The sequence below is a fragment of the Pristiophorus japonicus genome, chromosome 19 (assembly GCF_044704955.1).
Source record: "Pristiophorus japonicus isolate sPriJap1 chromosome 19, sPriJap1.hap1, whole genome shotgun sequence".
In the NCBI taxonomy this organism is placed as follows: Eukaryota; Metazoa; Chordata; class Chondrichthyes; family Pristiophoridae; genus Pristiophorus; species Pristiophorus japonicus.
The window spans coordinates 18,589,650-18,602,186 of record NC_091995.1 but is presented as its reverse complement, the minus strand read 5'-3'; the positions used below and the strand labels follow the sequence as shown (position 1 = coordinate 18,602,186).

At 48.3% G+C, this 12,537-nt stretch overlaps 2 protein-coding genes across 2 annotated transcripts; both read left to right on the top strand.

Annotated features, from left to right (window-relative positions):
- Positions 1–2,867: 2,867 nt before the first annotated feature.
- On the top strand, positions 2,868–3,340 carry LOC139230384 (histone H3-like). Its single transcript, XM_070862212.1, has one exon. It carries the CDS (start codon positions 2,897–2,899, stop codon positions 3,305–3,307), a length of 411 nt encoding a protein of 136 aa, XP_070718313.1. The 5' UTR covers positions 2,868–2,896; the 3' UTR covers positions 3,308–3,340.
- Positions 3,341–11,191: 7,851 nt separating this feature from the next.
- LOC139230383 (histone H2B 7-like) lies at positions 11,192–11,603 on the top strand. Its single transcript, XM_070862211.1, has one exon. The coding sequence runs from the start codon at positions 11,203–11,205 to the stop codon at positions 11,578–11,580; it is 378 nt and encodes a 125-aa protein (XP_070718312.1). The 5' UTR covers positions 11,192–11,202; the 3' UTR covers positions 11,581–11,603.
- Positions 11,604–12,537: the final 934 nt, after the last annotated feature.

Sequence of the window (12,537 nt, the reverse complement as noted above, 5' to 3'; positions counted from 1 at the left end):
GCCCCGGCCAATATTTATCCCTCAATGAACAGCATCCTGACTTGGAAATACATCGGCCGTTCCTTCATCGTCGCTGGGTCACAATCCTGGAACTCCCTCCCTAACAGCACTGTGGGAGACCTTAACCACACAGACTGCAGCTGATCATGAAGGCAGCTCACCATCACCTTCTCAGCCAGTTGGCTGGGTGCACAAGAGATCTGCAAGACACCCCATGGAGCTGTATAACACTATTGGGAGAAGATAAACATTAATAGGGGGCGGGCAAGAGAAGGTCCCACACAAGAGATTGGTGTGCAAAATTAAAGCACATGGTATTGGGGGTAATGTACTGACGTGGATAGAGAACTGGTTGGCAGACAGGAAGCAGAGAATCGGAATAAACGGGTCCTTTTCGGAATGGCAGGCAGTGACCAGTGGGGTGCCGCAGGGTTCAGTGCTGGGACCCCAGCTATTTACAATATACATCAATGATTTAGATGAAGGAATTGAGTGTAATATCTCAAAAGTTTGCAGATGACGCTAAGCTGGGTGGCGGTGTGAGCTTTGAGGAGGATGCTAAGAGGCTGCAGGGTGACTTGGACAGGTTAGGTGAGTGGGCAAATGCTTGGCAGATGCAGTATAATGTGGATGAATGTGAGGTTATCCACTTTGGTGGGAAAAACAGGAAGGCAGAATATTATCTGAATGGTGACAGATTAGGAAAAGGGGAGGCGCAATGAGACCTGGGTGTCATGGTACATCAGTCATTGAAGTTTGACATGCAGGTACAGCAGGCGGTAAAGAAGGCAAATGGCATGTTGGCCTTCATAGCTAGGGGATTTGAGTATAGGAGCAGGGAGGTCTTACTGCAGTTGTACAGAGCCTTGGTGAGGCCACACCTGGAACATTGTGTTCAGTTTTGGTCTCCTAATCTGAGGAAGGATGTTCTTGCTATTGAGGGAGTGCAGCGAAGGTTCACCGGATTGATTCCCGGGATGGCAGGACTGACATATGAGGATCAACTGGGCTTGTATCCACTGGAGTTTAGAAGAATGAGAGGAGATCTCATAGAAACATTCAAAATTCTGACAGGATTGGACAGGTTAGAGGCGGGAAGAATGTCCCCGTTGCTGGGGAGTTCCTAAACCAGGGGTCACAGTCTAAGAATAAAGGGTAAGCCATTTAGGACCGAGATGAGGAAAAACTTCTTCACTCAGCGAGTGGTTAACCTGTGGAATTCTCTACCGCAGAGAGTTGTTGAGGCCAGTTTGTTAGATATATTCAAAAGGGAGTTAGATATGGCCCTTACGGCCAAAGGGATCAAGGGGTATGGAGAGAAAGCAGGAAAGGGCTACTGAGGTTGAATGATCAGCCATGATCTTATTGAATGGTGATAGAGGCTCAAAGGGCCGAATGGCCTACTCCTGCACCTATTTTCTATGTTTCTATGTTTCTAAAAGTGGCGGGGAAAAAAAGAATGAAGTGAAGACTTGAATTTTGAATTTCCCGCCCTTCGGCCAGCTTGGGAAGAGGTGGAGGGCGGGGTGCAGTTTAGTTCCTGAATTGTAAAACACTCTAATCAGAGCGCGCGGAGTCACCCAATCAGCCCGGTGTGATTTCAGCCGCACAGACGACAGATGTGAACTATCGGTTGCGGTGCGACCAATCAGGTGTGGCTGTGGCCGGAATCAATTTGCACATAGCAAGCTCCCACAAACAGCAATGTGATAATGACCAGATAATCCATTTTTTTTTTCTGTTGACTCAGGGATAAATATTGGCCGGGACACCGGGGAAATAGTGGCATGGGATATTTGAGGCCAGACAGAGCCTCGGTTTAACATCTCATCCAACAGACGGCACCTCTGACAGTGCGGCACTCTCTCAGCACTGCACTGGGAGGCGTCAGCCTAGATTTCTTTTGTGCTCAAGTACCCAAATTGGGATTTGAACCCACGACCTTCTGTACTAGGAGGTGATCGTGGACCAGGAGAGGTGCGAGTTCAGGGCCCAGAAGAGACGAGGGCCCAGGGGCAGCACGGGCCAGCCCACACTGCAATATGTGAGCGCACTAGGTCCGTGCAGCAGAGCAGGTCTCCAGTCGTCTTGGTTAATCCTTGCTACTGGACCAACACCTAGCTCTATCCAGCCCGTGTGGTGGCTGGTGTGCAATGGTCACCACACGTTAAAAACAATCCACGCCAACCCAACTTCCACCCTTCAAGATTTAGTTTGGACCTGGAATTTTAGGTCAATCATTGAAACACCTGTGAACTTTTTGATGTGGAAGCAAGTCATCCTCGATTTGAGGGATTGCCTATGGTGATGTACTGGGAGTGTCAGCCTAGATTTTTTTGTGCTCAAGTACCTGGAGTGGGACTTGAACCCACAACCTACTGCACTGGGAGTATCAGCCTAGATTTATGTGCTCAAGTACCCAGAGAGTGGGACTTGAACCTACCACCTTCAGTCCTGGGAGTGTCAGCCTAGATTTATGTGCTCAAGTACCCAGAGAGTGGGACTTGAACCTACCACCTTCAGTCCTGGGAGTGTCAGCCTAGATCTATGTGCTCAAGTACCCAGAGTGGGGACTTGAACCCACTACCTTGTGACTGAGCCACTGGCTGGCACTTGTTCGGCGGGGGGGGGGGGAGGGGGATTGAAAAACGCTCCAATCAGAGCGCGCGGATTCACCCAATCAGCGCGGTGGGATTCCCGCCGCACGGACGACAGATGTAAACCAATCGGCTTGGAGCAAGCGGATGCGGTGCGACCAATCAGGTGTGGCTGCGGTCCGAACCAATCAGCGTGGGGGGGAGTGGAGGAGCGGGAGCCTTTAAAAGACGGGCGCGGGGGGTGCTGAGCGGCTATTCGGGTTCTCGGAGTAGCAAGAGAGAGAGAAAGAGAGGAAAAAATGGCCAGGACCAAGCAGACGGCGCGCAAGTCGACCGGGGGTAAAGCTCCCCGCAAACAGCTGGCCACTAAAGCGGCCCGCAAGAGCGCCCCGGCCACGGGCGGTGTGAAGAAGCCGCACCGTTACCGGCCCGGCACAGTGGCCCTGCGGGAGATCCGCCGCTACCAGAAGTCCACCGAGCTGTTGATCCGCAAGCTGCCCTTCCAGCGCCTGGTCCGCGAGATCGCGCAGGACTTCAAGACCGACCTGCGCTTCCAGAGCTCGGCCGTCATGGCCCTGCAGGAGGCCAGCGAGGCCTATCTGGTGGGGCTGTTCGAGGACACCAACCTGTGCGCCATCCACGCCAAGCGAGTCACCATCATGCCCAAGGACATCCACCTGGCGCGGCGCATCCGCGGCGAGCGCGCCTGAGCCTCCCTTCCCCCCCGGTCCGCGCACACACAACGGCTCTTTTCAGAGCCACCCCCCAACCCGGTCACCAGAAAGGGCAGGAACCAGCGTTTATAGCCGGCCCTGAACCCGGGACACACACTGTCCCTCTTCCCCCATACAGGGAAATCATTTCACATTCAAGTTCCACATTCAAACATTACAACATGCCCCCAATATTCAATCTCTTACTGATCCTAAAAACAAATCTTCGTCCCACCCCAGGCCCCCCGCACATGAGTTCCCAGACGATTTAACATCTGTCATTTGAATGCGATGTCTACATGATTTTATATACCGGCCTCTAATTTCCAATAATCATAACTTAACACAGAAAATATGAGCAGGTCGCTCAGCCCTTCGAGTCTGCACCACTATTCTATAAAATCATGGCTGATCATTCCCTCGGTACCCCTTTCCTGCTTTCTCTCCATACCCCTTGATCCCTTTAGCCGTAAGGGCCATATCTAACTCCCTCTTGAATATATCCAATGAACTGGCATCAACAACTCTGCGGCAGGAAATTCCACAGATTAGTGAAGAAGTTGCTCCTCATCTCAGTCCTAAATGGCCTACCCCTTATCCTTAGACTGACCCAATACAGGGAAATCATTTAACATTCAAGTTCCATAATCAAACCAACATGCCCCATATTCAATCTCTTCTTGAAACAAGTCCCCCAGACCCTGCACATGAGTTACCAGACGATTTAACATCTAATTTGAATGAGATGTCTACATGATACTTTAATTTTGTGTATACCAGCCTCCTTTATGTAATCTCCAATAATCATAAATCTACATCTCCCCAGGCCCTTCACAGGAGAATCATAGGAACATTTAACATCTGTATTCTCTTAATAATCAAAGATCTTAGCTTTCCCCCTGTCACACTTCCCCACATTGCATTCCATTTGTCATGTTCTTGCCCTCTCAGGCTCTCTGCAGCCTCTGGATTATATTGGGGCAGATGACCACAAGCTTGATCAGAGCTAATACATTTGAGTTGGTGTCAGACATAGAAACATAGAAAATAGGTGCAGGAGTAGGCCATTCGGCCCTTCTAGCCTGCACCGCCATTCAATGAGTTCATGGCTGAACATGCAAATTCAGTACCCCATTCAGGAGCAACATGATGGCTGGGCATCCATTTATTGACTAAAATGTAATATTCCAATGTTCATACATGGTCTATGGAAGCTTCAGCGCCTCGTTCAATTAGGCACTTTGCCATTTACAACTCCTCTGGACCCATCTTTTGTTTCTTGTCCCATAACCAGCTCTTGCTCCTTCGCCTTGCACCATCCCATTTGGCATTTAATCACTCCTGACCACAGACTTTCCCTTGTGTTCTTTCCTCCCCTTTTATTTTATTTGTTCTGGGATGTGGGTATCGCTGGCAAGGCCAGCATTTATTGCCCATCCCTAATTGCCCTTGAGGAGGTGGTGGTGAGCCACCTTCTTGAACCGCTGCAGTCCCGTGTGGTGAAGGTACTCCCACAGTGCTATTAGGGAGGGAGTTCCAGGGTTCTGACCCAGCTACGATGAAGGAACGGCCAAAATATTTCTAAATCAGGATGGTGTGTGACTTGGGGAGGAACGTGAAGATGGTGGTGCTCCCATGCGCCTGCTGCCCTTGTCCTTCTCGGTTGCTGAGGTCACGGGTTTGGGAGGTGCTGCCAAAGAAGCCTTGGCGAGTTGCTGCAGTTCACCTTGTAGATGGTACACATTGCAGCCACGGTACAGTGTTGGAGGGAGTAATGTTTAAGGTCGTGGATGGGGTGCCGATCAAGCGGGCTGCTTTGTCCTGGATGGTGTCGAGCTTCTCAAGTGTTGTTGGAGCTGCATTCCTCCAGGCAAGTGGAGAGTATTCCATCACACTCCTGACTTGTGCCTTGTAGGTGGTGGAAAGGCTTTGGGGAGTCGGGAGGTGAGGCACTCACCGCAGAATACTCAGCCTCTGACCCGCTCTTGTAGCTACAGTATTTATGTGGCTGGTCCAGTTAAGTTTCTGGTCAATGATGACCCCCAGGATATTGATAGTGAGAGATTCGGCGATGGTAATGTCATTGAATATCAAGGGGAGGTGGTTATACTCTTGATTGTTGGAGATAGTCATTGCCTGGCACTTGCGTGGCACGAATGTTACTTGCCACATTAGCTCAAGCCAGAATGTCATCCAGGTCTTGCTGCATGCAGGTGTAGACTACTTTATTTTATGAAGAGTTGCGAATGGAACTGAACACTGTCATCAGCGAACATCCCCACTTCTGACCTTATGATGGCGGGAAAGTCATTGATGAAGCAGCTGAAGATAGTTGAGTCGAGGACACTGCCCCGAGGAACTCCTGCAGCGATGTCCTGGGCTGAGATGATTGATCACCACAACCATCTTCCTTTGTGCTCGGTATGACTCCAGCCAGCGGAGAATTTTCCCCTGATTCCCATTGACTTCTGTTTTACTAGGGTTCCTTGGTGCCACACTCAGTGAAATACTGCCTTGATGTCGAGGGCAGTCACTCTCACCTCGCCTCTGGAATTCAGCTCTTTTGCCCATGTTTGGACCAAGGCTGTAATAAGGTCTGGGCATCAGTGAGCAGGTTATTGGTGAGTAAGTGCCACTTGATAGCACTGTCGACAACACCTTCCATCACTTGGCTGATGATTGAGAGTAGACCGATGGGGCGGTTATTGGCCGGATTGGATTTGTCCTGCTTTTTGTAGACATGTCATGCCTGGGTAGTTTTCCACATTGTCGGGTAGATGCCAGTATTGTAGCTGCACTGGAACAGCTTGGCTAGATGCCTGACTAATTCTGGAGCACAAGTCTTCAGCACAACAGCCAGGATGTTGTCAGGGCCCATAGCCTTTGCTGTATCCAGTGTGTTCAGCCATTTCTTGATATCATGTGCGTGAATCGAATTGGCTGAAGACTGGCTTCTGTGATGGTGGGGACCTCAGGAGGAGGCCGATATGGATCATCCACTTGACACTTCTGGCTGAAAAGGGTTGTAAACGCTTCAGCCTTGTCTTTTGCATTCACGTGCTGGACTCCGCTATCATTGAGGATGGGATATTCATGGAGCCTCCTCCTTCCTTTAGGTGTTTAATTGTCTGCCATCATTCACGATGGAAGTGGCAGGACTGCAGAGCTTTGATCTGATCCGTTGGTTGTGAGATTGATTAGCTCTGTTTATAGCATGCTACTTCTGCTGTTCAGCATGTAGTCCTGAGTTGCAGCTTTCCCAGATTGATCCCTCATTTTTAGGTTCACCTGGTGTTGCTCCTGGCATGCTCTTCTGCACTCGTCATTCTGCCTCTGTGCTAATCGTTAACTTCTTGCAGTTTTGAAGGAAGTCTCTTTCCCCCTGGCTGGAGAGTCTAGAACTAGAGGGCCAATCTCAGGATAAGGGATCAGCCATTTCGGACAGAGATGAGGAGGAATTTCTTCACTCAGAGGGTAGTGAATCTTTGAAATTCTCTAGCCCAGACGGCAGTGGATGCTCAGTCGTTGAGTATATTCAAGGCAGAGATCGATAGATTTTTTAACTCTAGGGAAATCAAGGGATATGGAGATCGGGCAGGAAAGTGGAGTTGAGGTCGAAGATCAGTCATGATCTTAATGAATGACGGAGCAGGCTCGAGGGGCCGAATGGCCGACTCTTGCTCCTATTTGTTATGTGTTTAAAGGTCATTGATCTGAAAAGTTTCCCTTTCCACAGATGCTGCCTGGCCTACCACTTCATCCCCCTGTTTCTGCCTGGAAAATCAAATCGCAGGGGGTAGCCTGGAGGAGGAATTCATAGAATGCATACGGGATTGTTTCTTAGAACAGTATGTAACAGAGCCTTCAAGGGAGCAAGCCATTTTGGATCTCGTCCTGTGTAATGAGACAGGAAAAATAAACAATCTCCTCGTAAAAGATCCTCTCGGAATGAGTGATCACAATATGGTTGAATTTGTAATACAGATTGAACAAAGGGGACTACAGTGGGATGAGGGCAGAGTTGGCTAAAGTAGACTGGAAACAAGGACTAAACGGTGGCACAATTGAGGAACAGTGGAGGACTTTTAAGGAGCTCTTTCATAATACGCAACAAAAATATATTCCAGTGAAAAAGAAAGGCGGCAAGAGAAGAGATAACCAGCCGTGGATAACCAAGGAAATAAAGGAAAGTATCAAATCAAAGACCAATGCGTCTCAGGTGGCCAAGGTTAGTGGGAAACTAGAGGATTGGGAAAATTTTAAGCAACAGCAAAGAATGACTAAAAAAGCAATAAAGAAAGGGAAGATAGATTACGAAGGTAAACTTGCGCAAAACATAAATACAGATAGTAAAAGCTTTTACAAATATATAAAACAGAAAAGAGTGACTAAAGTAAATGTTGGTCCCTTAGAAGATGAAAAGAGGGATTTAATAATGGGAAATGTGGAAATGGCTGAGACCTTAAACAATTATTTTGCTTCCGTCTTCACAGTGGAAGACACAAAAACCATGCCAAAAATTGCTGGTCATAGGAATGTGGGAAGGGAGGACCTTGAGATGATCACTATCACTAGGGAGGTAGTGCTGGACAGACTAATGGGACTGAAGGTAGACAAGTCCTCTGGTCCTGATGAAATGCATCCCAGGGTATTAAAAGAGATGGCGGAAGTTATAGCAGATGCATTTGTTATAATCTACCAAAATTCTCTGGACTCTGGGGAGGTACCAGCGGATTGGAGAGCAGCTAATGTAACGCCTCTGTTTAAAAAAGGGGGCAGGCAAAAGGCAGGTAACTATAGGCTGGTTAGTTTAACATCTGTAGTGGGGAAAATGCTTGAAACTATCATTAAGGAAGAAATAGCGGGACATCTGGATAGGAATAGTGCAATCAAGCAGACGCAGCATGGATTCATGAAAGGGAAATCATGTTTAACTAACTTACTGGAATTCTTTGAGGATATAACGAGCATGGTGGATAGAGGTGTACCGATGGATGTGGTGTATTTAGATTTCCAAAAGGCATTCGATAAGGTGCCACACAAAAGGTTACTGCAGAAGATAAAGGTACGCGGAGTCAGAGGAAATGTATTAGCATGGATAGAGAATTGGCTGGCGAACAGAAAGCAGAGAGTCGGGATAAATGGGTCCTTTTCCGGTTGGAAATCAGTGGTTAGTGGTGTGCCACAGGGATCGGTGCTGGGACCACAACTGTTTACAATATACATAGATGACCTAGAAGAGGGGACAGAGTGTAGTGCAACAAAATTTGCAGATGACACTAAGATTAGTGGGAAAGCGGGTTGTGTAGAGGACTCCGAGAGGCTGCAAGGAGATTTGGATAGGTTAAGCGAATGGGCTAAGGTTTGGCAGATGGAATACAATGTCGGAAAGTGTGAGGTCATCCACCTTGGGGGGAAAAAAAACAGTAAAAGGGAATATTATTTGAATGGGGACAAATTACAACATGCTGTGGTGCAGAAGGACCTGGGGGTCCTTGTGCATGAATCCCAAAAGGTTAGTTTGCAGGTGCAGCAGGTAATCAGGAAGGCAAATGGAATGTTGGCCTTCATTGCGAAAGGGATGGAGTACAAAAGCAGGGAGGTGTTGCTGCAACTGTATAAGGTATTGGTAAGGCCGCACCTGGAGTACTGCGTGCAGTTTTGGTCACCTTACTTAAGGAAGGATATACTAGCTTTGGAAGGGGTACAGAGACGATTCAATAGGCTGATTCGAGAAATGAGGGGGTTACCTTATGATGATAGATTGAGTAGACTGGGTCTTTACTCCTTGGAGTTCAGAAGGATGAGGGGTGATCTTATAGAAACATTTAAAATCATGAAAGGAATAGACAAGATAGAGGCAGAGAGGTTGTTTCCACTGGTCGGGGAGACTAGAACTAGGGGGCACAGCCTCAAAATACGGAGGAGCCAATTTAAAACCGAGTTGAGAAGGAATTTCTTCTCCCAGAGGGTTCTGAATCTGTGGAATTCTCTGCCCAAGGAAGCAGTTGAGGCTAGCTCATTGAATGTTTTCAAGTCAAAGATAGATAGATTTTTAACCAATAAGGGAATTAAGGGTTATGGGGAGAGAGGGTGTAAGTGGAGCTGAGTCCACGACCAGATCAACCATGATCTTATTGAATGGCGGAGCAGGCTCGAGGGGCTAGATGGCCTACTCCTGTTCCTAATTCTTATGTTCTTATGAAAGCGCTTTAATCCTGCTCTACTTCCCAAAGAATCGTATTTTAAATCCAGTTGAATTTGAGGGTTGTGCGAGAGTGTGTTAATGAAGTTGATGCATTGAATTCTTGATGAGCAGGAGGATGCAAAACCTGCTTTACCTCCATAATTCTTTATATGTCCTTGTAGTGTCAGCTAGTGGCTCAGTGAGTAGCACTCTCACCTCTGAGTCAGAGGGTTGTTGGTTCAAGTCCCACTCCAGAGACTTGAGCACAAAAATCCAGTGCAGAACTGAGGGAGCGCTGCACTGTCAGAGGTGCCGTCTTTCGGATGAGACGTTAAACCGAGGCCCTGTCTGTTCTCTCAAGTTGACGTAAAAGATCTTAGGGCACTATTTCGAAGAAGAGCAGCGTAGTTCTCCCATTGTCCTGGGCCAATATTTATTCCTCAACCAACATCACTAAAAAAGATTATCTGCCCATTATCACATTGCTGTTTGTGGGATCTTGCTGTGCGCAAATTGGCTGCCTCGTTTCCTACGTTACAACAGCGACTACGCTCCAAAAGCACTTCATTAGCTGTAAAGTGCTTTGAGACGCCCAGTGGTCATCTTGCCTCCTGATAAAGTGTAACATCCCCACCGACACCTGGAAATCCCTGGCCCAAGACTGCCCTAGGTGGAGGAAGAGCATCCGGGAGGGCGCTGAGCACCTCGAGTCTTGTCGCCGAGAGCATGCAGAAACCAAGCGCAGGCAGCGGAAGGAGCGTGCGGTAAACCAGACTCTCCAACCACCCTTTCCTTCAACGACTACCCCAGGTCCCGAACTACATGTTGAAGGGTGGAAGATGACTGTGCGTGGATTTTTTTTAACGTGTGGTGGCCGTTGCACACCAGCCACCACACGGGCTCGACAGAGCTAGGTCTTGGTCCAGTGGACGACTGGAGACCTGCTCTGCTGCACGGACCTAGTGCGCACACATATCGCAGTGTGGGCTGGTCCGTGCTGCCCCTGGGCCCTCGCCTCTTCTGGGCCCTGATCACATCCCTCGACGAATTCTTGCTGCTCCTTCGCCCCGACCTCGCTGCTCCTGCTGTACCTGCCCGCACTGCAGTCAGCCGTCTGAGAACTCACTTTTAGAGTGGAAGCGAGTCTTCCTCAATTTCGAGGTACTGTCTATGATGATCATGGTTGTGAAAGGCGCTTGTATAAATGCAAGTCTTTCTTCTTTTTATGACAACGTGTAGCACGAAGTTTAAATTAATGTTGCTTAAAAAAATGGTAAAATCTTTTACTTAAATATTTTATTAATGTTACTTTAAAAAAATGGCAAAATCTTTTACTTACATATTCTATTAATGTTACTTTAAAAAAATGGCAAAATCTTTTTACTTAAGTATTCTATACCTATCCTTTATGCCTTTTTGTTGCACTTTTACACATCTAAAATATATTGCTGAATATTTTTCAGCAGCCAAATTTCAGATTGTAGCTGAAATAAAAGGAGTTGAAATAGCTGTGTACTCAGCAGGTCTTGTGGGAGAGACAGAGACAAGAGTTGTCAGTGCAGGACTCAGCGGTCCGTGACGCAGGTCTGGGCGTCTGGCCAATAGGAAAAGGGGTCGCCTGCTGATCCTGTATTTGCATAACGGGGTCTATATAAGGCGGCGCGGCGGCGACGGCCAGGCAGCAGTGCGGAGCGGACAGGACAACATGCCGGAGATCGCCAGCAAGGTCATCGCCAAGAAAGGGGCCAAGAAGGCGGTCTCCAAGTCGCACCACAAGGGCGACCGCAAGCGCCGGCGGAGCCGCAAGGAGAGCTACGGCATTTACGTGTACAAGGTGCTGAAGCAGGTGCACCCCGACACCGGCATCTCGTCCAAGGCCATGAGCATCATGAACTCGTTCGTCAACGACGTCTTCGACCGCATCGCCTGCGAGGCCTCCCGCCTGGCCCACTACAGCCGGCGGCACACCATGTCATCGCGGGAGATCCAGACCGCCGTGCGCCTGCTGGTGCCGGGGGAGCTGGCCAAGCACGCCGTGTCCGAGGGCACCAAGGCGGTCACCAAGTACACCAGCTCCAAGTGAAGGGTTCTCCCAACAATACACACAACGGCTCTTTTCAGAGCCAACCTCACCCACTCTTGGCGGGGAGCTCTTGCCATCTTTTTATACCAGGATCCATTTGGGACATCCTCTTGACATTTGTTGCCCCATCATTTATACTTGGGCTATTTGAAACCGGGCTAGACCGCGCAGGTGCCAGAGAGGGTGTTTGAGTCTCGAGTCTGGGGTCACAAGCTCAATACTGGGTCGGCTGTTTAGGACTTTTGAGGATAACATTTTTTTTTTCACTCCGGGCTTGTCAAGACCGATCGATAGGGTTTTTGGACACCAAGGGAATGAAGATAGGGAGAGCAGGTGCAAAGGGAATGGCAGAGTAGGTGCGAGGGGCCAAATGGCCTCCTAATTCTTGTGTTTTATCTTGTAACTCAATGGGCTTGAACATTGGGATGCACCAATAATACAACAACCTTTCACTGAGTTTCACAAAATTTCACACCATGCTGCACAAGGAGATATTTTTCTTCGGCTATATAACACCGAACCAGGCCGTTCAGCCACACCAGTCCATGCCGACGTTTATGCTCCACTTGAGCTTCTTCCCTCATCTTGCCTCATCTAACTCAGCATAACCCTCTTTTTAAAAAATGAGGGAGAGAGAAAACAGAATTATAGACCGGTTAGCCTGACCGGTAATGGGGAAAATGTTGGAATCGATTATTAAAGATGTAATATCAGCGCATTTGGAAAGCAGTGACAGGATCGGTCCAAGTCAGCATGGATTTATGAAAGGGAAATTCTGCTTGACAAATCTAGAATTTTTTGAGGATGTAACTAGTAGAGTGTTTAAGGGAGAACCAGTGAATGTGGTATATTTGGACTTTCAAAAGGCTTTTGACACGGTCCCACACAAGAGATTGGTGTGCAAAATTAAAGCACATGGTATTGGGGGTAATGTACTGACGTGGATAGAGAACTGGT